Source organism: Gossypium raimondii, chromosome 5 (assembly GCF_025698545.1).
Source record: "Gossypium raimondii isolate GPD5lz chromosome 5, ASM2569854v1, whole genome shotgun sequence".
Taxonomy (NCBI): domain Eukaryota; kingdom Viridiplantae; phylum Streptophyta; class Magnoliopsida; order Malvales; family Malvaceae; genus Gossypium; species Gossypium raimondii.
The window spans coordinates 18,312,163-18,338,049 of NC_068569.1; the positions used below are offsets into that span (position 1 = coordinate 18,312,163).

At 32.5% G+C, this 25,887-nt stretch overlaps 4 protein-coding genes across 4 annotated transcripts; 2 read left to right on the forward strand and 2 right to left on the reverse strand.

The window, feature by feature from the left end:
- Positions 1–1,479: 1,479 nt before the first annotated feature.
- Positions 1,480–6,892, reverse strand: LOC105769681 (glucose-6-phosphate isomerase 1, chloroplastic). Its single transcript, XM_012590463.2, has 14 exons — positions 6,136–6,892; positions 5,906–6,028; positions 5,482–5,580; positions 5,260–5,343; positions 4,592–4,735; positions 4,448–4,513; positions 4,050–4,118; positions 3,854–3,961; positions 3,060–3,112; positions 2,830–2,968; positions 2,574–2,730; positions 2,330–2,408; positions 1,837–1,903; positions 1,480–1,750 (listed from the first exon to the last, which is right to left on the reverse strand). Exons 1-14 carry the CDS (start codon positions 6,661–6,663, stop codon positions 1,616–1,618), a joined length of 1,851 nt encoding a protein of 616 aa, XP_012445917.1. The 5' UTR covers positions 6,664–6,892; the 3' UTR covers positions 1,480–1,615.
- A 4,547-nt stretch (positions 6,893–11,439) lies between these two features.
- On the forward strand, positions 11,440–13,785 carry LOC105769480 (14-3-3-like protein B). The gene is made up of 4 exons (XM_012590141.2): positions 11,440–12,023; positions 12,192–12,314; positions 13,344–13,460; positions 13,582–13,785. The coding sequence occupies exons 1-4, from the start codon at positions 11,526–11,528 to the stop codon at positions 13,600–13,602; spliced, it is 759 nt and encodes a 252-aa protein (XP_012445595.1). The 5' UTR covers positions 11,440–11,525; the 3' UTR covers positions 13,603–13,785.
- A 206-nt stretch (positions 13,786–13,991) lies between these two features.
- LOC105769481 (protein CutA, chloroplastic) lies at positions 13,992–15,942 on the reverse strand. The gene is made up of 6 exons (XM_012590143.2): positions 15,678–15,942; positions 15,456–15,571; positions 15,227–15,289; positions 14,969–15,000; positions 14,580–14,674; positions 13,992–14,254 (listed from the first exon to the last, which is right to left on the reverse strand). The coding sequence occupies exons 1-6, from the start codon at positions 15,833–15,835 to the stop codon at positions 14,173–14,175; spliced, it is 546 nt and encodes a 181-aa protein (XP_012445597.1). The 5' UTR covers positions 15,836–15,942; the 3' UTR covers positions 13,992–14,172.
- A 7,115-nt stretch (positions 15,943–23,057) lies between these two features.
- LOC105770788 (cyclin-D3-1) lies at positions 23,058–25,859 on the forward strand. The gene is made up of 6 exons (XM_012592126.2): positions 23,058–23,693; positions 24,299–24,385; positions 24,512–24,610; positions 24,698–24,899; positions 25,016–25,140; positions 25,214–25,859. The coding sequence occupies exons 1-6, from the start codon at positions 23,361–23,363 to the stop codon at positions 25,466–25,468; spliced, it is 1,101 nt and encodes a 366-aa protein (XP_012447580.1). The 5' UTR covers positions 23,058–23,360; the 3' UTR covers positions 25,469–25,859.
- Positions 25,860–25,887: the final 28 nt, after the last annotated feature.

The following is a 25,887-nucleotide window of genomic DNA, read 5'->3' on the forward strand; positions in this document are numbered from 1 at the left end:
GAAATATTTTTGAACGTTTGTTTTGGTGGTTGTTGCATGCAGTTATTAACTTTTTGAACAAGTTATGCATAAATAAAATATGATTAAAGGGTATAAAAAAAGTCAATATATGAATGTAACTATAATTTGTATATATAATATTAGTTTAATCAAAAGTTAAAGGTTTAAATTCTTTTAAAATTTCATATTCAAATTGTAGCTTTCATCGCATTTTATTATGATTTAATTTTTATTATATGTAAAATTTGTTTAGATGTATTTCTATTATTAACTTGATTCTATTTGGTTATATTTGTAACTTTTTAAAATATAATATTTTAAATTATAACATAAAACATTGCTATTTTATAAAAAAATGATAAAATATAATAGTTATGTAATAAAATTATTAAAAATTATAAATTTGAAGTAGTAAATGTCATGGTGCTCTGGGTTCAAATGCCATCATATGTATTTTCTAGATTTTATATAAAAATAAAATATACTCTTAAAGTAATATTTGTTACTTTGTAAAAAAAATAATTATTGCTAATTTCATAAATGAATTAAAACTTAATTAATAGATGACACCAATTCAATCAAACTCTTACATAATATTAGAATGAAACTTCAAATGGGAGGTGATAAAGGAAGAAGGGCTTAGATTTAAACCCTAGACATAATGTTAACCAAGATTACAAATCAATTAGGGAGAGGTGGGAACCGGCTTTCTTGAGATGGAAACTGCCGTTGCTCCTCACTACCTAACTTTAAGGTACTCAACTACTTCCTGGTTGTCTTGAAGAGAAAGGATTCCAAACATGGAAGACAAATGATGTTTCTTGTATTTTAGGTTCAAAGCGACCGAGTGGAGAACACACTAAAGTTACTGAATTACAAAATTTGTAGATGAATGACGAAATAGTTCCTCTATGGGTCTGGTCTGGATGTTTTAGTCCAGGAACTTTCTTACTCTAATAGTAATCTGAGCAAATGGTCCTAGCTGAGATGATGGGAGACCAAAACAAATACGTAAACAAGACAAACCAAGAATAACATCCACTATATTCGCACCACATTTGACAGAGACATGGGTGCATTATTTTATGTTTTTAAAAGCCTTTGGCAAGGAAAAACCCGTCCTGAAATTTGAATTTTAAGCAAACATCCAGAACGTCAGAACCAAACGGAATGGAAAAAGCAGACTCCCATTGGCATTACCTTCTGTGATTTTCAAAACAATAGTAAAAAGGGGTAAACAGTTAAAAATTTCTCATCCAGTGTGAATAGGAAAATTTTGATACCAAGCCTCGACCACAGTTTCATAATTTCAATACCAAACTCCTCATTCTCTTATAACACTTATATCATACATATATTCAAATATAAACACATATCAATATTATATATCATACATATTATCGTCAAATCCAGAAATTTTGCCCTTATCCTTCAATGACAGAACTGGAAACAGCGGATTTTTTTTTTTTATACTCAACATTGATAGAAAAAGAAAGTACCTGCTTCAGAGGGGAAATCAGATACATTGTAAACAGTTAAATAATTTTATTGAAGCTTTTTTTTCTTCACTGGAACACTATTATGAAACCTGAAACATGAATTTCAATGTGTTAACTTAAGCATACAATTCATCCAAGTTACACTCCCCTAGGAAAACCTTTAAGCTATTCGGTGAGCCACAATCGCCTTCAGCAATTAGTGCTCTGTCATTGGCAGCCATGTGCTCAATGATTTTGTAAATCATTTCAATCTGCAACCATTAAACAAAGGATGTTAGCAATTGTGTTTTATTGTACAAGTTGCAAGAAGTTCCCCTGAACAGTATTTTGTACATACGTCTTCAGGAGCATGGCAACGTTCAGCCACTTCTTCAAGTGTCAATGGTTCAACGGGTTCTTTACAGCTTAACAAAGTGAAACAGAAAACAGTAATCAGCAAAACAACAACAAACCACACACATGCATTCAATCCAAGCCCAATGATAAGAAAATAAAAAAGTTCATGCGAAGGGATTAGCATTGAAAGTCATCAAGCCCTTGAACCAAAGAGGAGAGAGAAGAAACATAGGCAACAAGGACAGACAGGGAGAAAGAATATCAGTAGCTGCAATCTAAAAAACTTTTCAGTCATAACTTTCTTCAATTCCGACTTATAAGGAATAAGGATACTATACTTCATCCATAAAGGAAATTTAGAAAATTCTGATAACCTTTGCAAAAAACTGTTTTCAGTATATTGCTTCCCTAAATAAATATCTGACATATAATGGCATCTGAGGCTTTCAGAAAAATTGCACCATAAATACCAGATTATAAGCATCTGATCTTACCTAGCCTCATTGAGTACTGCTAAAACCCGCTTTTGTAAAGCTAATACTTCGCCTGCTGCTTTTTTCCCAGCTTCCACACCTAAGATGAAAATTAAGTGCCAAAAAATAAACAATTAGCCCAACAAGAACATTTAGATCAAACAGCTAGGTGCCAAGATAGAACCCAATTAGTAACCAAACAATATCCTCCTTAGTCCACTTCAAGAACTAAATTTCTTAAATAGAAGATGGAACATATTTTTACCAGGTTGATGGTAAGCATTGATGTTGACAAGTGAGGCATAAAGTCCAACTGCTCGCTCATAAAGAGCTACAAGAGCCCCAACAGATCTAGGTGTCACCTCTTGGACGGTGACAGTAACGGACTCTCGGTCATTTGCGTATAGAGCTGATCTTGTTCCCTGCACAAGCAAGGTCATATATTGCAAACACCATCAGTTTTTATCATGTGTACGTTGAGTAAAAATCTCCCTGTTTAAGGAAACTGGCACTTATCAAACCTGTAGCATTCCAAACAGGTAGTCACCACATGTGACACCTGGTTCAAGCTCCCAATCATGACCAGGGGGTCTATCACGTAACACTTCAATGAATGTCACAAAGAAATTATGCACACCCTCCCTCAGCTGTTGAATATAACTATAAATTGATAATACACGGAAGGTTGCATCAGGCCTGAGCACCATTTTCATCAATATAGATCAATTTTTAAGGCACAAGAAGAACTTACGCATGCTGATCTGTGCTTCCTTTATTCCCATAAACAGATATTCCTTGATTTACCTGATGAATTAAAATTTGTGTTTTTACCAATTCTAATAATGTAAGAAAGCAACTCAAACATGTCAATAATGAGCAAATATTTGACACAAAGCCTGAAAATACTTGCAATAGAATTGCATCATGCTCCACCATCAGTGATTTTTTATATCCAAAGTGATACATGTTGGCAGGTTCTGGTTTGGTTGATATTGCATTGAGGGACTAAAGCACAGACTTTGTTGAATTAAGGCATGGACCTCCAATAAGGTTTGTCAAGACAAAATTCTACTACTTATTATTCATGTCATGCCAGCAAATAGAACAAATAAAACATGCATCTGGATCTCATCAATACATAACTAGAGGCCAAATTGCTTAATTGCTAATATTTAGCAACAATCCAACCAAGTAATAGATCTTTGATTATGCCAAAAAGCTTCATTGAGCAAGATTTTACAACAATTAATCTATTAAAACGGCTCCAGATAAGTGAGAAAACGTACAACACAAGGTATACTCTGAAGAGTCAATCAGAATTGGAAGACCATGAATCACTCTCCCCAAACATAAAATCTCCTCATATCAGCTTATATGCTTTATCCGGTACTACACCCAATATGAAGGGCGCTTAAAGTTATTGACAAGAAAAGGTCCTACAGTTTAGCTTTTTATAGAAAGTGCCCGCTAGTGATCCAAAAGTACTCTCCAAGATACACATCTTAAAATGAAGTGGTAGGAGTCATCTTAAACAGTTATACATACCCGGTTACCATCCAGGTCAAACTCCTTGCCGAGTGATTCCATAACCAGCTGCTGTAAATACCTACTAAAAAGTAATAAGCTGTCCTTGTATGGAAGGATAACCATATCCTAAAAGAACCCCACAAGAGAAGCCATTAATATGAGAAACCAAAATCTGGACAACATAAGATCTGTAATATTGTTAAGTATATAATACCTTAGATCCAACCCCATCGCATGCCCAATACCAACATAAAGCAAGCAATGCTGCAGGATTATCCTTGAGCTGAAGGAAAGGAGGAAAAAATTCTTTATGACAACAGGAGGGATGACAGGTGGAATACAAGCCAGATACATAATATACATAGGAAGTTAAAGCAAACTGAAACAAGGAAACATTCCAAATAGAAGATGAGGAGCAAGTTTTTCCCGTGCTAAGAAACTGCCAACTAAACTCTTTAGTTTCCAAAATGGGCAACACGGAATGAAAACAAGTAACCCAAGGTCACCAACTAAAAATTGCAATTATCATGATTCAATTCTTCCCTATTCAATCATTTGAAAGCAGCATCAAAATATGTCAAAGCAAATAGAAAACACCAGTCCAAAACTTACCACTCTGCTCCTTGTGGCATTGTCCATCATAGATGCACCAACTAGCATCTCCCTTATGTCAATTCCCTGCAGAAATATTCACTAAGAAGAACTGTTCCAATTTGCTCTGATAACCACAAAATATTAAATCCATGGACTACTTGCCTGAAGTGCTGCTGGAAGTAGACCAACAGCAGACATTTCAGATGTCCTGCCACCAACCCAATCAAACATAGGGAATCTGGCTACCCAACCCTCAATCCTTGCCGTGTTGTCCAACAAAGAATTTTCTTGTGTTATAGCAACTCCCTGCATGACGTGTAAATAAGCAACACCTATAAATCTGAGAATCAAATTACAGGACAAATCTGCTTCCAGAGATGCAATAGTTGATTAAGTAATACCAAGTGAAGTCTCTATGCAAGGATCATACTGAACCAAGTAGATTTTCAGCTGGGGGGTTATGGTTTAAAAATTCTAGTGACCATCTAATAATTTGAATATTCATCAAGCTCACTAAACATAGTTAACTATTTCTTTTATAGAATGAGAAGACCAACCATTAGAAGAAAAAGGGGATCATAGGATCACACAAGTATTTGTAGAACACTCTTCATTAGAGTGGCAGAACACAGTCGGTTAAACAACCGTATTTAAGAAAGAATACTTCCAAATGACATGCATCTACATCTAAGTCCAATTCCAGTTACAAAGCCTTTTCACATACTCAAATTACAACCTACCTTGAATTAATTACCTAATTAAATTTTTAAAGTAAAACTCTGAAGCAAGGTAAACAAATAAAAGCAGAAACAAGAACCTGAGATCAAAACCTGTTTTGAAAAATCCAGACCAGCTTCACGGAAGGCTTTCTGAACTTCCAACAGACCATTTCTAGTTTCTGGGGTACCTCCGCTCTGAGTGGTTTAAGTTTTATTAGATAAATACAAACTATATGTAATATATGATATATGGTCCATAAAACAGATAAGTAGAGAAGAATAAAACAATAAGAAAGAAAACTAAGTAGATCTTAAGGATGACTTGATGCAGACCTTAGAGATCACAATTACAAGGGTAGAAGCCAGCTCTGGACCGAGCTGTGCAACCTGATGATCTATTCCACCGGGATCAGTATTATCAATAAATCTTATCTGCCAATACAGAGAACAAATATCAATAGCCTATTCCAGCATATAGTATGTATGTACGTAATTAAAACTTAAAGTCATTCAATTAGAAAGCTACTCAATTTCTCAAAAGGGAAGTTGGTGGATTGCTTTAACAAATGAACAATATTGCAAAACGCAATTCAAGTTGATAAAACCAGGGACAAGGTACAAGTTAACTAGTCTACTTATGTGATTGGTCCAAATTAATCACTAATTCTTTAACTGGGCAATTTTACCACAGCTTTTGATCAAACTGTTCTTTGTCAGGAGCAAATTTCAAAGAGAATGAAAAAAATTGATCAAATACCTTTAGAGGAGGATTATCAGGAGCCAATGCTTCGGCAACGAATTGTGGGCCCAGAGCTGAACCTCCAATCCCAACAGAGAGTATTTGAGTAAAACGACCCTCTGGATAAGACGGAGGCTTAATCTGCAGTTCCAAAGGGATGAAGCAAATTGATAAGTCAACTAATCTGGCCTCAACATTGATGGTGAACTAGCTTGTTACGGCGAGTGAAAACGGAACAGCAAACTGACCTTACCGCTGATGACGTCATCAGCGAACTTGCAAACGGCGTCGAGAGTCTTCTCAATCTGTACTTGCAAAATCGGTTTTGGCGCGAGCTTGGCGTTCCTCAACCAATAGTGGCCCACCATCCGCCCTTCATCGGGGTTGGCGATGGCGCCTTTCTCCAAGTCCTCCATAGCTTTAAACGCGGCTTGGAACCGGGGCTCCATTTCCGCGACGAACTCATCCGAAAACCCGATCCTACTGACATCGAGGTACAACCCGAGCTCCTTGTGCTGGTACAACCAGTCAACGTACCTCCTCCAAAGCGCTTTAGGATCTTTCTCCAGCCCACCTTGCTTGGCCTTCTTCAAAACGCCCACGCTGTTCGTTTTGGACAAATCGGCGGACACTTCACCAGCAACGGAGAGCTTGGAGCAAGAATTGGACCGAGTAGGGAATGCGAGCGAGTACTTGTGAAACAATGGAATGACGACTCGATCATGCTTAGGCTTCAAAGAAGGGGAAGAAGAGCAGAGGCCCGAGAGAGAGGCCATTGCAGAACGCAAATACAAGTGAAAGCGAGACGATGATAGCGATGTGCAATAAATGAACTGGCGAGGATTTTTTTAAATTTAGGCCATTGGCTTGGATTCGAGGAAGGGTTTGGTTCGATATTTTCTGAAGAATCGATGAACTGAAATGGTTTTGGGGTTTGTTTTTGTTTTACGTGCTGTGCTGGAGTTAACCTGGGAGGGTTGATTGTCTTTTGCTATTCGGTTCACACGTTGATCGTTTGGTTATCGGTTTAGGTTTGTATTGGTTGGTTGCCGCGGGTTAGATTGGTTTTTTTTATATATAAATATTAAGTTTCAGAATATGTTGTATATACAAATAATTATATTAGTTCAATCAATATGAAAATATATATATATATTTATTTTTTAAAATATGTGTAACTGAATCAAAATCAAAGTTGTTATGTATAGATTTTAATCCAATTAAATTTTTATATATGTAATTGTACCAAATTAAAATTTATATATCAAATTGTACGTTAAACTAAAATTTATGTATAAATATGATTTTTTTTTTGTTCTTTTTCTCATTTGTGCTACAACTAATTTCAAATAAAAAAATGTAAGATATGCCATATAAATTTAGGATAAAAATAATGCTAGTAAAAAACATGTGTTATACTCTTACTCCTTGGACGGGACTATCAAACTTTACTCCTCAAAACCACCCATTGAAGCGAGCCTATTAAGATAACTCATCGCGTACTAAATCATGTGAAACTCGAACGAATTTTTTAACCAACTCTCCGAATAAGTCCTATTAGAATAACTCCTCGGATCAAGTCATGTAGGACTCATGCTATAACTGTCATTTACGATATCAGTTGTCACGTTTCATTTGAAATTATTAGCAACATGTCCAATCGCCACCCTAATAACCTTACCTAAGCCTGTTGAAGCAACGCAATTGACCAACTTACCTTCAAATTGGCTATAGGAAAGGGACATGCAGCACACCGAAATCATGCCCAAAATATTTAAATTTTGGATCCCCTACTTGAAGGGGTCTCTCTCGCTCTCTATATATTATTTTCTCATTGATCCTTCTTTATTTTTCAGTAAAATTGATTTCTGTCTCTAATTACCTCGTAGGTGGCTCACTGTCTTTCTTTAAGTAAGATAAACCGTCATACATGATCTTTATCTAATTTTTTATTGATATTCTATTAACACTGTTTTTTTTCAAGTCAATATTTAAATGAAATTTAAATTATTTTGATTTTGATTATTATTAAATAATTTATTGTAAAATTTTAAATCTTATATCTCATTTATTTAACTACATGTATGTTAAAAGATTAAAGCCTTGTTTAAAGTAGATGCTAAGAATATGTTTTGAGTGTAATAGAATATAAAATTATTCAAATTTAAATTAACTTTTATTAGAAAAATTACCACTAAATTATATTTTAATTTGTAGGATAGTTTTAAAGGGCGAATGTATTTGAAAGGTTTTAGGATCAAATCAATTTAACATATCTGTTATTAAATGAATCAATTATGTATTATTAAAAATAATTAAATAATGTCAAATTAGGATAGAGTTAATATTTATTGTTTGAAAAATATTATTTATTGTCTAATAAAGTTAATATTTTTAAAAGTTTTATGGCTTTGTAAACGAAATTTATTATTTAGAATTGAACTACAATTATTTTTCAATACACTTTTATATATTAAATGTTAACTTTGCTACAATTTAGACTTATTTTTTTAATAATATTGAGACTAAATTGATCTATTTAATAATAGAGGATTAATATAATTCAATCTCTGTAATAAAGGGACGTCCTAAATACTTTTACCATTTTTAAAGTATTTTTAATCGAAGGTGATCTGTCAATTATTAAGTTTATCTCATTTTTTCTTAAGATACTCGTGTATTGTATTCTTATTAGTTGATATCTCTTTCGAGGGAATAAAAAGCAATTTTTTGGAACTAGATTGATGCTTGAACCAACCACACCCCTAGTTATCGGTTTGATTAAGGGTGGGTTTAGATGGGTAGTGCGTTTACCTGCGTTTAGTGTAAAAATAGCAGCGGGTGGTGAGATTAAATATTGTAACGTGAGACAAAAAGAAAACTAAACGTGTCGCACCGCAACCAATCACCCATCCAAACCCACCCTAATCCAACTAGTTTATTTAGTGCTAAGTAAATGATTAATTAAAAAGTTCATAAAATAAAAAATATTGAAATTATAATTTACTTCAACTGATTCAAGTATAGGTTCAATCAATCCGGTATTAATTCATAGAACAATTTATTTTTTGCTTCTCTTCAAAATAATACTTTAATCAATTTTTATTCAATCGGTCAATTCAATTCTAAAACACTCATTTAAAAATAAATAAAAAATTTTAAGGTGAATTTAAAATAGAAAGCCAATTTACAAAAAACTATTTAGATTATTAACTATTTACCAAATAAAATTAGATCCAACTCAGTTTAAACAAAATTTAATTTTGTTCACAAGTTGGACCGGTAGATATGATCAATGCCCTTGGAATATTCCTTCCTTCGTTTTGATTTCTATTTTTGGAGTTTAGGGAAAAAAAACAATTATATGCTGAATATAAGGTTGGTTTGATCAAATACAGATTGAAGGTAACTTCAGATAAATAAAAATTATGTGTTGATCTAAAATATATAAAAAGACATTGAGTTTGCACATGGAGATAAATGTGTTTTTGAAAGTGCTCTCGTGAAAAAGAAAAATATTGAGATTCAACAAAAAAGACAAGTTAAACTTGAGATACATTGTACCTTATAAGGTTCTAAAACGAGTTGGACCCATAGCATATTGGTTGGCTCTCCCACTTGAACTAGATAAGATACACAACGTTTTTCATGCTCCAATGCTATGGAGATATCATTCTGATATTTCATATATCATTCCAATAGAATCGAATAAGGTTCAATCTAATTTATCATACAAGAAATAACCTGCAAAAAGAAATTGACTTGGGAAACGAAGGAATTGAGAAACAAGCGAGTTCCTTTGGTTAAAGTATTGCGGTGTAGTTATAATGCTAAGGAGGTTACCTAGGAGCCCGAGGAAACAATACGATCACAATATCCTCATATCTTTTTAGGTAAATTTCGCAGATGAAATTTTTTAAGGAAGAGAGAAATGTAACAATCTAATTTTTGTTAGTGTCTGATACCCCAATTCAAGACTGGATTTTCTTAACCAAGTTGTTTAAGATTTTAATTTGAGAAATTAGTGAGATAAGTATGAAGTTAGAAAGTTGAATAATTGAATGGTTTAATTAAATCAATTAAATTATGGTATATGCCTTTTGTTATATGTTTTAACTTGTATATATATTATTATAATTGGAGAAGAGAATGAAATTATGCGTTTTGTTTTTCAACACTCTTTCATATGAAAAGATGAAACCTTTCTATCACTAGTGGAGTAAATCAGTGAAAAAAAATCAAAATTCATGGTAGTTTTGATTCTTTATCTTGAAAGATGTTATTTTATTTTATTTTTCATAAATAATTATAATGCATAATTGAACTGATGACTTGAATATATATTAATCACCTTATCATAATAAATTCATATAGAGATTATATATAGTGTGATATAAACCATAACAAATATAAATTAAGAATTCACATATTATTTATATTGAGTGAAACTCGAACTCGGAATCTCGAATTGTCAAGGTCTTAACATTGTTATTAGTGATAATTATATTTTATTTTATCTTTCTCATTTATTTTTTTAAATTTTTATCAAATATACAATAAATATTTAAATTTAAATTGAATTATATATTAATTTTGAAATGAATTTTTATATTATTAACATTTTCATTCATTTATTTTGGTAATTAAAATTCAAATAAAAATAAATTAATGGTTTCATTTCAACGTTAATATACAACTGGATTGAATATAAAATTACAAATACTTAATTCCACTTGAAGTCAAATATAAAATTAAAGTAACTAAAATCGTGAACTTAATTTCCACACATCTTCATGTTGTTTTTTAGTTTAATTTAGGATAACATATTGATATCCATAAAAAAAAAAAGAGTATGTTAAGCAACATTAGCATGACAGCAATGTTGTGTTAGGATTATTACAGGATTAAGCATAATCAAATCATGTGGTATTGTGCGTAGCTAATTTAATATGCTTTTGCTTGATCTTCACTTTACAGTTTATGGCCTACCCTTAATACAGGTTTACTTTGATGAGAATTATGGCGTTTGCTCACAAGTCTATAATGCACTTTCCTTTTTTGATTAACTATGATTTTAATTTAAGCCGACGTCCTTCAACTTTAGAACGAAGGTCAACCTTACACAGTAATTTTAAACTGTGATTTTTTTTTAAAATTTTGCGAATATATTATCATACGTGGAAAATACTTTTATTGGTTCGACAAATTTCGCGGCTGAAGGCTGAAAGCCGCCAAAAGAAAAAAAACACACACCCACAAAGCCAGCTCGGCTGGCGGCATGGGATAGGAGACGGAATTAAAATTCAATTCATTTCACAACGTACGATCTTTTGACCTCTCAAAACGCACCGTTCCAAGCTGGTTGAGTCCTCCGATGTTACTCGTTATTAGTCCTAAAAATTTCCACCCTTCCTCAAATCAGATATAAGATTCCCCATGTTAATATATATTTTTATTATTCCTTAAACAAACCAACAATTATTGCACTAATCCCAACGACGTGATTACCATTTTGCCCTCCACATCTCTTTCATAAAAAAACCCTCTTCAATTTAGGCGCCCACAAGAAAAAGAAAACAACCCGGAAAAAAATATTCCTCTCTTTCTCTCCCTCGGAAGCTCACCAATTTCTGCAAAAATGGCGACGATGGTGCCTGACAATCTAAGCCGTGACCAGTACGTTTACTTAGCCAAGTTAGCGGAACAAGCCGAACGCTACGAGGAGATGGTTCAATTCATGCAAAAGCTCGTCCTCGGCTCTACTCCTGCCTCCGAGCTCACCGTCGAGGAACGGAACCTTCTCTCGGTCGCTTACAAAAACGTGATCGGATCTCTACGCGCCGCGTGGAGGATCGTTTCTTCCATCGAGCAGAAAGAAGAAGGTCGGAAGAACGAGGAACATGTGGTGCTCGTCAAGGAGTATAGATCGAAGGTTGAATCTGAGTTGTCGGATGTTTGCGCTAGTATCTTGACTTTGTTGGACTCGAATCTGATCCCATCTGCTGCTGCGAGTGAATCGAAGGTTTTCTATTTGAAGATGAAAGGGGATTATCATCGGTATTTAGCAGAGTTTAAGGTTGGTGATGAGAGGAAAGCTGCTGCTGAGGATACTATGCTGTCTTACAAGGCTGCTCAGGTAACTTTTTTTTAACTTAGAGCCAAGCTTTGACTAAGTAATTGAATATTAAGAGTAGAATTTTGGATGTTGACTTGGAATTATGATTTTAGGGTTAGGTTTTTGGATTTGAGAAATCTGTATAATTTGAAGTTGACAATTTTGGATCCTGTGTTGAATTAATTGAAGGATATCGCACTGACGGATCTAGCACCAACGCACCCGATCAGGCTGGGACTTGCGCTGAATTACTCGGTGTTTTACTATGAGATTCTGAATCAGTCCGATAAGGCTTGTAGCATGGCTAAACAGGTGCTCTTCATTTTCAACTCATGAACATGAATTGTTTAAAGCCTTTGCAAGTGAATCTGCTTTAAGCTCCAAACTACTCTTCACCTTGCTTGAGTTGAAGCATAAACCAATTAAAAATGAAACATAATGTGACTTTTGGTCGATGATCTTGGCTGTTTCTTTATGGAGGAATATATTATTATTAGCTTAATTAATCTAATTAGTTTTGTAGTTTGACGTTGGAAAGTTTGCTCTTCTTTGTTAGGCTATTAAATTCAGTTTTATACCATGTCCAGTGCTCCTTATTTTATGACTTTTATCCTTAATTTTGTCCCTTAAGGTTTACTAGGGTCCAAAACGAGGTTGATTTGACTTCTTGTGTTGGTGACTTGGTCTAGATGACTTTGTTAAGAGCCGATTAGACAAGACTTTGAATCAGTTTTGGTTTTAACCAGTATTAGCGCAATTAAAGTGACAAATGATTTTATTTTATATTTTTGCAAATATATAGCTCTGTTTGTTATGTGCTTGATTCTAGTCATTCTAGTACCTTAAATTTACTTCTTAGTTTTAAGTTGGTGAAGTCAGGATTGTCTAGAAACTAATATCAATCCTCTTACTAGCAAAATAGTTATATTCTATATGTGTACATGTAGATATGCTAAACCAAATCCTTATTGAGCATAGCACACTAGAGTTTAAGTAGCAAATACATATTTTCAAACATTACATAGATGCATGTTAGGAGATGAATTTTTATTTGGATGTTTTTCCTATTGTCTTCCTTGTTTGTTTTTATGGGGAGAAAATAAATGGAACGTGGGCAACCTCTGAAATTACTGCAACTTTCTAACCTGTTTGGGGACTTTCTTAGTTGGATGCTTTAAATAAATGCTATCTCTTTTTTGGCATTTTGACTTATTTTTCTGAAACATTCTTTGCCGTCTATGTATAAAATTATGTTGCTGAGTAGTTGATGGTTTTAGTAAGAATAAAAGATGAATTAATGGTTGGATATTCATTAAATATTCCATGTTTTTTTATAAAAAGGCATTTGAGGAAGCCATTGCTGAGCTTGACACGCTGGGAGAAGAGTCTTACAAGGACAGCACTCTCATTATGCAACTCCTAAGGGATAACCTTACTCTCTGGACTTCGGATGTTCAGGTCATTGTCCTATCTCTCTCACATAGACACACGTACACGCACTTGAAGACCATGTTTATAGGGATTTTGACACATTGACTTGACCAATGCCTAACTGTATGTGATGTTGATTGTGATGCAGGACCAGTTAGACGAGCCATAGAAGGTGGTGTAACCCGTGTTGGTCCTAGTCTTCTTCCGGAGGAGGTGGGCTTTGAATGTCATTTGCTTATGTTGATTAAAGTGTGTAATTTAAAATGGGAAGTAATCCATGGCATGATGCTATACTCTATCCCCGACTAGATTTCTGAATTTGGAAGCGACTTGGATAGGTGGCATTTTCCAATTAGTTAGTTATATTTACTGCACAGTAGTAATTCCATGATAGATTTTGTTTATAAAGACGGCATAGAAAACTGGACATAATAACTAGGGTAGAATTCGTATTAGATCGAAAAAGAGATTAAAAACAAAGGAAATTAAGGAATTCAAAACAAATTGGTTGATTGTATTTATCCTTTTAAACCGACGCTAAATTTTAGAACACTTAAATTCTTATGAAAAATAGGTTTTAGATTTCATATGACATATTGTAAACATGAGAGAGTCTTTATTTAGGCCAGAAGAAGCCATATACATTCATACAAGCCAGACACCAGATCCTCATAAAAGGAAACATAAAAGATTAAATGGTTTTACACACGGCCACACCATAATACAAGATCCGAGAATTTCACTCCCTTGTACTGTTTTTGAGCCATTCTAGAAACTCAGCGCTGCCGCCGCCAATTGGTAAGGCAATTACTTCTGGTACACTGAGAAAAAGAAAGGGTAAAAAAGTAAGATAAACAAAAGAATCTCGCCATTGCTGTTTTATTGCATTCCTAGTTTATTTGTTCAAAAATAAAACGGTGCTCTTTTCTTACCTTTAAAAGGGGTTCAACAAAAAATAAAAAGTTTTGATGCAATTGTAAAAAGATAATAATGTCCCGAAGTTAAAGGGGGACACCCATAATTTTTTTTCTTTTGAAGACAACCCTATGACTTCATCTATGTAGTAGCTGCAATTTCAAACTTTAAAATTCAACGTCTGAATAACATTTTAGTTGAAAAAAAAAAGTAAAGAGGCTTTTTGCTTACTCATATTCATGATTTGCCTTGACATGTTCTGTGAGTGCTGGCAGTAGGGATTGCCTTGTTTTGATTATCAGCAGTTCCTCAGGATCTCTGTTGACCTGCCCATAAATTGGTTAAAGAAGCAGCGACATAGCCTATTTACTTCGTTCTTTCTTGTATAAATGAATATAAACATAGCTTTTACAGAAGGCCATCAGAAATACTTAGACTGGCAGCCTAAGCAAAAGCTCTATTAAGTTAAAAAGGCTTCTTCTTCTTTCTTTTTTTTTAATTCAGAATAATTAGATTTTCAAATATTTCTCAATTTGCCAGGAAACCTGAAGCCTTAATGGTTTACTTGCATTATTCGAAAAAAAAAGAAAGAAGCAATTTATCCAAAATAAAGTTCATACCTTTCCTTCCCATTCATACACTGATACCACACCTGCATTCACAATACATTCATGCTTCATAACAATTATATTTTAGTAACCATTATTGGCTCAAATGATTACAAAATCAGAAACAAAGAACCTGTCAGTCTTTGACTGAACCAGATTGCTATGATATCATGGCAGTTTACATTTACACCACAAGATATATTTTCAATGGATGAAACAGATTTGCTATGGTATCAATGGCGCAAAATAAAGAACCATATAGATTCGAACCTGGTACTATGTTCACACATGCTGCAAGTTTCTCTTTGACTATGCTATCAGCCAGCTTCCTACCTGCACGTACATTGTGAATGAATTGGAAAAAGGTGCCGTGATGCAAATGAATGTTTATGAATTGGCATAAATTCCCAAAAGCTAAGATACTGAAATATGGTTTCTTTCACCAAACCCAGATTCTATGACTCTTTCCAGCACCAAAAGAGTTAAAAAAAAAACAAACCTGCGTCCCTGTTTGGAACAGTAACATAAACGACGATGCTTGGAACAGTGTTGCTACTCGCTTCCATTTTTACAACGGGGACGGTCTTATCAGGTGCACGGGTACTGAACTTGGATCTAAGCAAGAATCCCAAAAGGATATTAGAGGCTAAATTGAAAGAAAATTAGAATATATATATAGTTGAATTATTTAGTGGGGGTGATGCTAACGAATAACTGCTACCTTAAGAGACGAACAAAGGGGAGAGGCTGGACGCAACCCATTTTGAGATACGAGGAAGAAGAAGAGAGAGTGGGAAACGAAGCGAGCAGTTGGAAACGGCGTCGTGTTGCGTTGGATGAAACAAGCAACGATGCTCTACAACAGAGAGTGGAAGCCATTGTTTGGTTTGGGTGTAGTGTTTTTTATATTAGGTGGCAGAAGGTTCTGGCATTCCTTTCTGGAAACTTAAGAGTTCACTCCATTCGATTCGATACTCTCAACTGACACCCAACACATTTTAGAATATATTTTAGAATTGAGATGAGGTTTTTTGCCACGTGTACTATCCACCATTTCATTCAGTAAGTTTTGTCGACCCATTGTTGAAAGGCCTATGGGGTTTTTGCCCCTATTACTTTTGATATTAAAAGATGGGTTCAAACCTGAAATATCATCATTGGATTTAGTTTGGTTTTCGAAAAAAATAATAATTATAGCGTTTTAATTTTTTTAAAATCAAAGATAATAAACCGGACAAAATCGGATTTCATTGATTCAGATTCATTAATTTTTTAAAAAATTAGGAATAATTTTATTTACTTTTCGAGTTATTTCATTGTGTCATAAAATAAAATAAAATAAAAATTTGGTTCAATAATACTTATTTCACCTAATTTGATATCACTGCACTCTCGGGATTTAAAATTTAAATTTTTTTTATTAAATTTAGTTTTTATTCATTAAAATAATATCTAAGATTAAGTTAGGCTTGAATTTCCAAAAGTCTAAACTCCAATAAGACCAAGCCCACCATACCAATTTGGTAATCTGAGGATTTAAATCCAAAATGCTTTTGCTCTCAGCCCATGACATCCAACCTTTTAGGCATTGGATTCTTACTTAAGTTTTTCAATGTGGATTAAGGATTTAATAAATGTATTATGAATTGGAAGGAGTGAAAGTGATTTTTTTCTTCTTATTAATACAGTTTTACTTGAATAGTAAAATAAATAATCATAAAAAATTTATTATAACATTATGATAAACGAGAAAAATCAAATTTTGTGGATAAGACAGTAACTCTTATTGGTGAGACCAAAAATGTCATATGATGTTACACAATGCTAGCTCAAAATGGGTATAATCTGAATGTTAATGACTGAGTGAACAAGTGGACAAGTGGGGGATTTTTTTTTTTTAAAGGGAGGTGGTGGCGTAAAATAGAGGAGATACGGCGGGTGTTGTGATGGCGGACCACGGCGTAGGTGGCGGTGTTGCCCATGTCCTACAAATAGATCACCAATCCAACGAATTAATTCTAACAACTCTTGTTTTATTTATGACTTGGGGTATGTTTATTTAAACTCATTCGTGTCGTGTTTGGGGGCATTGGGATGAGTTAGCGAAGGTCATATTTTAAGGCAAGGGGTGAATAGTATATATATATATTTAATCAAGGTTTTGGGTAATGGGGGTGCAGCTACATTCCTGAATCTGGATCACTTAAATGATTCCTCGATTTGTACTTCTTACTGTCTCATTCTTAACAAATAATATATATATTAGTTTTTATGCAGTTTACATATTTTAAATACATCGATTTAAACAGCTTCACCACATGAATAATGCCATTACACAATATAACCCCACTTCAACCCTCTCATCTAAGTTTCTACCCACTTGTTTGCATTACTTATGGTAAAATTTGATTTGCTCGCCCTAATTTCTATCCAATTCTTTATATTTCCAGCTTTTGACTTTACCCACAAATTGCTTTTATTTCAAATTTGTGTTTTCGATATCGATTTAATTTTCCATTCGGTTAGAATCGTTAATAAAAAAACATAGATTTAAATATATTTAAACTTGTCTTTCATCTAATTTAAGAGTTGCAAAAGAATTATGAATAGAAATTGGCATGGTATATAAAGAAAAAAATCACCCTAAATTTTAAAAATATTTTATTTGAAAAATTAAGAAATTATGATGAAAATAATTTAAAAAGTCATATAAAATGAAGAAATTATAATAAAACATAAAAATAATAATAGATTTTAGTATATTGAAACGAAATGAAATTGACCTTAAGTCACATAAATGAGGAAAACAAAAAAAACAAAAAACTGCCACAGGACAAGAGTAACAAAAGAAGAAGAAGAAGAAGAATATTGGAAGTGTGAGTTAAAAAAATGGGTGGTGGGCAATGAGGCATGACATGACACTCTGTTAAGCTCGGATCTCAAACACTACCATCACATTAAACACTTTGCTTTGCTTTTGTTTAGTTTAAGTTTAAATTTTAGATCAAAATGGAGGTGGGTGGGAGATTAGCACAAGCATAACTGACAACAACATCACCCCCCATATGCCTATGGGAGGGTTCTGTTCTTTATTTTATTTTGACTCCCAAATTTTCATTTTTAAGTCCAAAAGGGGGTAAAACATTAAAAGTTAAATTGGGGTGAAATTTTGTAATAAAAAGGGGGGGGGGGATTTTATGAAAGAAAAATATAAAAAGGTAGGAAAAAAGTTGAAAGAATATTGGGGAAGGAAAAGAGGGTTTGAAATTTGTGATAATAAAGTCTCTTTAATTTACTTACTTATATTCTAAGCACGCCTTTGATGAATGCCTTGAGAAGTTACAGAAGCATCCAAGGTTAAATCGTAATTCGGTCCAATTTTTATCTTCTTATGTTAATACAATCATGAAGATTGAATTCAAAGTTTGCTTCTACATTTTCTATCCTTCATAATTCATCATTTTTGTTTTTATTTATTTATTTAAATTTATTATCTCAATATCCAAAAATCTGATATACCAATAATTAATTTCAATGAAATCAGATTTTCGGTAGACTCACACCAACAATATTGATGGATAAATCAAACAAAGTTATCATAATACAAAAGGAGGATGGAGAGACGGCTCACCCAGAAGGTCGAAGAACCACGAGTGGTGTTTTAGGTCCGAGAAGGGCTATTAGTTGATAGAGAGCTATCCAAAAATGAGGAGGTGTTATATCCTCTATTGATTTAAAAAATATATATTCAAAGGGAAACGCTTGTGTATCTCTTGACGGGTAGATTATCATTAATGCCATATAACATAAATCTTCTCATTAGATCATCAACTTGACTTGGTGTAATGAGATCACGATTTATGTGAATGATAAGTGACAACAAACGGGACAAACTAATAATTCAAAAACAATTATCTTCTCATTTAAAAAAATAATTTTTTAATCGAATTTTAAAATTGGTTGAAGAATAATTGATAGGCAAATGGAAGTCGTAATTGTAATGTGATTAACATGGGATTGGTATTGTGAGAATAAGAAAAATTCCTAGTCGAGGGGTATCGAATCTGGCTGTGTGTGATTTAAGAACATCTAAGAAGAAAAACAAAATAAAGAAAGGACCAACTGTCGTGAGATGTTCTTTTACTTGATCTCTACAGTCTTCATTTGACTGTAAATATTAGCAGTCGACCAGACATTGTTTTGCTTTAAAAACACACCATTACCGATGAAGTAAAATGATGGGATTTTTACCCTCAGACAATGATTTTAATCCCATTTTCAAAGTCCAGTTTCACTGTTTAATGTTCCTAATTAAAAGGAAAAGAAAGAAAGAAGGATCTAATCACTCACTCGCTGAAAAATAATAATAGAAAAAGCTCTACTTGCAGAATCCAAAACAAAGTGAAAGGAAAAGCAAAAATCCATACCTCTTTGTACAAAAATGGTTTTTTAGGGGCTGATTTTGAGAAGATTTCAAATGCTTTTTCTTCTTCTTCTTCTACTTGCATGAGTTAATTGCTGTTCCCTGAGTTTCTGTTTGGGAAGAACGAAAATTTTTGAATTAGTGATTGGGGTTAGCATTTTTTTCCCTTTGTGCTTCAACTGAGAAAATTAATTTTATACAAAGTAAAAATAGCAATCGTATGAATAAGGATTAAAACAGGTAAGAATGCAGATGGATAATTTAAGGAACATTTTCATTAAAAACTCCATTTGATTTCACCAACTGGAATCATTGGAATTTGAAATCATAAGTTCTAACTAATGCTTTAAAAGAAACGTTGGACACCCACAGGAAGTTAAATGTCCAAAATTAAAAAGTAAAAGGAAAATATTATGATAAGACTAGGTTGATAACCATTTTAAAGGTATCAAAAGGTTATTAATGAAATTTTGGGTTCCTTCAACAAGACAGAGTTAACGCTCAATTTAATTTGATATAATTTTGTCTTTTGTTTATCATTTTTTTAATTTTGAATATACATGTAATTTACATTGACGTTTAACTAAAATTTCTCGTGTAGTGATACAGAATATACTCGAATACGAAATCTTCAATTGGTACTTAACCTTATCACGGAGCTTAAATCGTTGATAATTCATTCCTCTTTGTGAAATTAGGTTTAGTGTAAAATACATTTATCCATCAAATTTGAAAAAGAAATGCCATAAAATCCTATTAAAATTTATTTACAAAGTAAATTTTAAATAAAAAATTCTATTTAATTCATTCATTCATTTATTTTCAATTACCAAATAAGAAAGGTCTAATTACACGTTAATTTATTATAAAAATAAATATGTAAATAATTAAAATCAGGTTTAAGGTTTATGTTAAACATTCAAATTATAACAAATTAAATGTTGATTATTTTTAATTAAAAATTATGGGAATGAAAGTTTTATTGGTAAATAATTGGGAAATTGTACTTGTTTTCCTGGTGATGATTGCCAATCTTCACCCCTTTTGCTGGTCCTTTCTCTTGCGGATTCACTCCTTTCATTTAAGAATACCATTTTTACGCATAATTTTCTTATCCTTTTAAATAATTAAAATTACATTGTTATGGCATCACTAATTTTATTTTAAAAATTTCCACAAATTATGTCATCTAAGATAAAAACAATCCCAAAAACAACCAATTCTACCAAATATCCTTAAACTTATAATTTTCATTTTTCAAAACAAATTATCGTGTTAAATCAACCAAGTCTTTTCATTATTAAAATCATTAATTTAGTCGTTAAATAACATGTAACTAACTTTAAAATTAAAAATAAATAAAACATTCCATATAACTTTTAAAGGTACGGACTAAGAATAAAGTTAGACCAAAAAAATAAACGATAAAGCTTTTGTACAAGTTTTGAAAAGTTTCTTTTTAAACATTCATTTTCTTAAAGTTTTATTTTAAATTATGTTAGGTATAAGCTGATGTTCATTTAACAATTAAATCAATGCTTTTAGTAACAACATGACCTAATTGATATAATCTTGGTAGTTTGAGGGTGTGATTAGAATGATGTGAAGTTTAGTGACTGATTTTGAATGAGATCATAGTTTCGGAATGTTTAGTGGAATTAACCTTTTTTTTTATTTTATAAAGCAGTGCTTTTTAAATTAAATTGGTGGTCGAACTAGTTAGACCCATCAATTCCCGATTCACCCAACCGGTCTGATTTTAATTAAATAAATTATTAAAAAATCATAAAAAAGAGAAAATCAATTGGACCACCACTTCAACCGTTTCTTAGCTCAATTCAACCCTTTATCCATACTGACATGTTGGTTCCTGGTTCAACTAGTCTGATTCCAACAACTAAATTATAGTTTAATGATTGAATTCGATATAAAGGCTAACAGAAAACTTGAACACAAAGTCCCTTGCCACTAAACTACAACCGGTTATTTAGGTGTTCATTGATAAGCTAAAAAAATTAAGTGTTGAACTTTTAGCACTTAATTTATAAGTATTGGATTTATATAAAAATATTAGTTGATAAATTAATACAAATTAAGTTCAAAATATAATTATATCGTTTAATAAAAAATTGATTTTTAAAAATGAGACAATATTTTTATATAATTTGAATAGCTTGGAATAAAAATTAAATATGATAACATTTGAATACTTGATTTAAAAAAAAACCCAGATATATAATTGTAAACATATTTTAAAAATTAAAATCAACTTAACGACTTCAACATTTCTTCATTATTGATAATAAAAATTAATATAACTATCAAACACATTTAAATTATTAAATATTAAATATTAAATATTAAAACGTCCATTTCACTCATAAATAGTTCAATGATTTATGAAGCACAACTTTATTAATTTTGAGAATGTATAATTGAATAAACGATTTTCTTTGGCACTAAAACTCAATATATCAAATTAAGCTAACGCCATTAAGACGCAATAAATCGAACTCAACTTTCTGAAAATAATGGTTTTATTTAATACTGAATTTCAATAAATAAAAACTAAACTAACCTTCTAAAACATATTACCGAATAAACGATTTTACTTAATTAATTTAATCTTCTTAAAACATATAACTTAAATAAACGGTTTTACTTAATATCGTAATTCAATGAATTGAACTAAAATAGCATTTTAAAACACATAATTGAATAAATAAATTGAACTAAATTTAACCTTTTTAAAACGCACAATTGAATAAGCGGTTTTACTATGTATAATGAGAATAAATGGTTCGACTTAATATAAAACTCAATAAATTAAACTAAATTAACCTTTTAAAAATGCATAATTGAACAAACGCTTTTACTTAATATCAAATTTCAATAAATCAAACTAAATTAAGCTTCGAAAATGTATAACTGAATAAGCGGTTTCGCAATATTAAAACATAATAAATTGAACTAAATTAACCTTTTAAAACACATAATTAAATAATCAATTTTACTCGATAATTAATCGAACTAAACTAACCAAATTTATTCAATTACAATCAAGTTTTAGTGCAAGTAATGCTAAAATGTAAGAATTAATTTGAATGTCACAAAATATGTGCAGTAATAAACTTGAACATTTATAGGCTGAAATAGAAAGAAAAAAACCTTCAAATTGATTGCAAAAAAGAAAGAATATTCATCCAAACTTTCCTAATTATGGTAACCAAAACCGATTTAATCGAAACGAAGCGATTTTTTATTAATTAAGGTAATATTATTTCAAAAAGATATATAAAAGTGAATTTTTCAAAGAAAATAATATAAAAATAATTATAAAATTGAAAATTTTTAAACAAGTTTCATTTTGGCTAATTATGGTAAATAAACACACCAAATGAAGTGATAAATCATAATTTTCTACAATTTGTTACCAAAATAACAAAATATTACCTTTTTTTTCAACGCACTAAATTCTAAAATCTATTAAGAAGCAGAATCCAAAAGCAATCGCGATTCAATAAAAATCGTAGAAAAGTAAAAATAAAATAAAATAAAAATCTACGTATATAAAAGAAAGTCCAAAGACTCAAAAACAACATAAATAATTAGTGAATTAGCAAGCAGTACTTATATATCTATATATATTCTCCTCTTTCCCTCCGATTCTCTCACTCTCTTTCCCTATCAGAGTCACACACGCACTCTCTCTCTTGCTTTTACCCTAAAAAGGGCATTGATTTGCTTCTTAAGAGACCCACTGCTGCAAAACTTCACTCTCTATTTGTATACTTGATTTTTTTTCTTTGTTTTTTTCCATTTCTTACAAAACCCATTTCTATTCTTTGATTAAAGGAACACTTTTTTTTTTTAATTCAAGTAGGAAATCCATTTATTGTTTAGAAGGTACGATAAAAGAGAGTTTAATTTAGATTTAGATTTTTTTCTTTGAATTTGTTGAGAGGTTTTTTATTGTCTGCAATGGCACCCAGTTTCGATTGTATGGTTTCGAGTCTTCTATGTGCAGAAGACGACACCAGCATTTTCGGTGATAACGATTGTTACTTTGGCGGGAGTGGTGAGGTGGGAGAGTTTGGGTCGACATGGGATCATAGTTTTTATCGAAACTCGAATCAAGACCGAGTCTTTAATGGCGTCGGTGAAGATGGGTTGCCGTTGCAGAGCGAGGAATGTGTGGTTTTGATGGTTGAGAAAGAACATCAGCATTTGCCCAATGCCGGTTACTTGAAGAGGTTACAAGGTGGCGATTTAGACCCGGCGGCTAGAAATGAAGCTGTTGGTTTTATTCGGAAGGTGGGTTTTTAATTTTATCCTTTTTAATTCAGAATTGACTCTGATTAGATTAATTACAAGGTCTCACATTTATGAGTTTTTTTTAAGAAGTGGATGCATTTATTTCACTAAATAGGACTTGTTTTTGCCATTATCAGAGGATCGTTTCAAAGTGAAAATCTTGGTTTTTTCCCCCCTTAGGTTTGCAAAGCTTTTTCTCTGTATTATTCTGAGTAAAACCCTTTCTTTGATTGATCCTGTTTATGTGAAATAAACTTGGTTTTGGTTTTCTCTTTGTTTTGGTATCTTTTTATTTTGTATCGGTGGATTGTTTTTCCTTTTTGTAATTGGGTCCTACGCTGATTGTTTAATTGTATTTGTCTCTTCATTTCTTTCTCGTCGGCTTCAAAGTATTTCTGCTTTATTGAACATTCCATTTCTCTTTATTGGTCCTTGTTTGTAGGGTATAAGTTGCAATGCTTCCATTTCCTGTTTGGGTTCAATTATTTTGCCTTTTGGCCTTCATCATTTCATTCCTTTCCTTTTTCTTTTGAGTTTTGTTTAAATGTTCTTTTGAGTTTTGTTTAAATGTTTGATTCTCTTTGATTGTCTTGTTTATTTAACAGGTTCATGCTCATTTCAATTTTGGACCTTTGTGTGAGTATTTATCAATAAACTACTTGGACAGGTTCCTCTCTGCCTACGAATTACCAGTAAGTTTTTTTTTTTTTAAAAACACCAATCAAACATTAAAAAAAAAAAAACACCAATCAAACATGAGAATATTAAACATTTTGGACCTACCCTTTTCACTGAACTCCATCCTTTGGATAATGCAGAAGGGCAAAGCTTGGATGATGCAATTACTAGCGGTTGCATGTTTATCTCTTGCAGCCAAAATGGAGGAGACTGAAGTTCCATTGGTTTTTGATTTGCAGGTTAAAAATCTAGCAATAGTTTTTATTTATTTTTTAGGTGTTGTAGAAGATGATTTGATCTAACAGTTTTTTGTTCATGAATAACAGGTTTGTGAATCTAAATTTGTGTTTGAGGCTAGAACCTTACAAAGAATGGAGCTTTTAGTGTTGAGTACCTTGAGTTGGAGAATGCAAGCAATCACCCCATTCTCCTTCATAGACTATTTCCTTTACAAGCTCAATGATGATAAAACCCCACTAAGGAGTTCAGTATTGGGATCAATCCAACTCATCTCAAGCACAATAAAAGGTCCCCCCTTTCTCTCTTGTGTTATTCGAAGTTGCAGAAACACAGAAAGACAAATGTAGTATTTTCTTGTAATAATTTTGAGAGGGATCTGATGGTTGGTGGGGAATTAAATGTAGGGATTGACTTCTTGGAATTCAAGCCATCTGAGATTGCAGCAGCAGTGGCCATATATGTTGCTGTAGAAACCACAACAGTGGATTCTGAGAAAGCTATGTCTGTTCTCACTCAACATGTAAAAAAGGTAAATGAGCCCTGGTGGTCCATAAATGATCGATTTAACTTTGTTTACTTGCTAATATGGTTTGAATTTGCAGGAAAGAGTGATGAAGTGTGTGGAAGTGATAAATGATATGTCATTGGTTGGTGGGTCTATTAAGGTAGGCAGCAATGCAACTGTCCCATCCGTGCCACAGAGCCCAATTGGGGTGCTGGATGCCGCTTGCTTCAGCTATAAAAGTGATGACACCAGGGTTGGGTCATTTGCAAACTCTTCTTCACAAACACATACCAGTCCCAGTCGCAGTACCAAAAGGAGAAAGCTAAACAGACCCTGTGAAGTGGAGCTGTAAAACCATCAAACAAACAAACACACACACACAAAAAAAACACTATGCTCGTTCCTACATGTTTTGTTACTGTTGCATACTATAGCTTTGGGTGTGTTAAAAAAGAAGGGAGAAGATGAATGGTGAATAAGTTGTCATGTAGTGAGTATGGAGGGGATTTTGTATGAATTGCCATTTCATGCTCTTGGCGTGGACAGAGGGATAACTTGATGATGGTGTCACCAGCTGTTAAATATTAGACTTCTTAGCAGCTAGTACTTGCAATGGAGAGAGAGGTGGGAGAGATAAAAAAAAAAAAACCCAGTTTTTTTCTGCTTTGTGAGATACAATTTTTAGTTTTGGAGTTTTTTGGGGGAAAAAAAATAGTAATATGAAAATGAAATACATTTCCAAATTTCGATTTTGTTTATATTGCTATGATT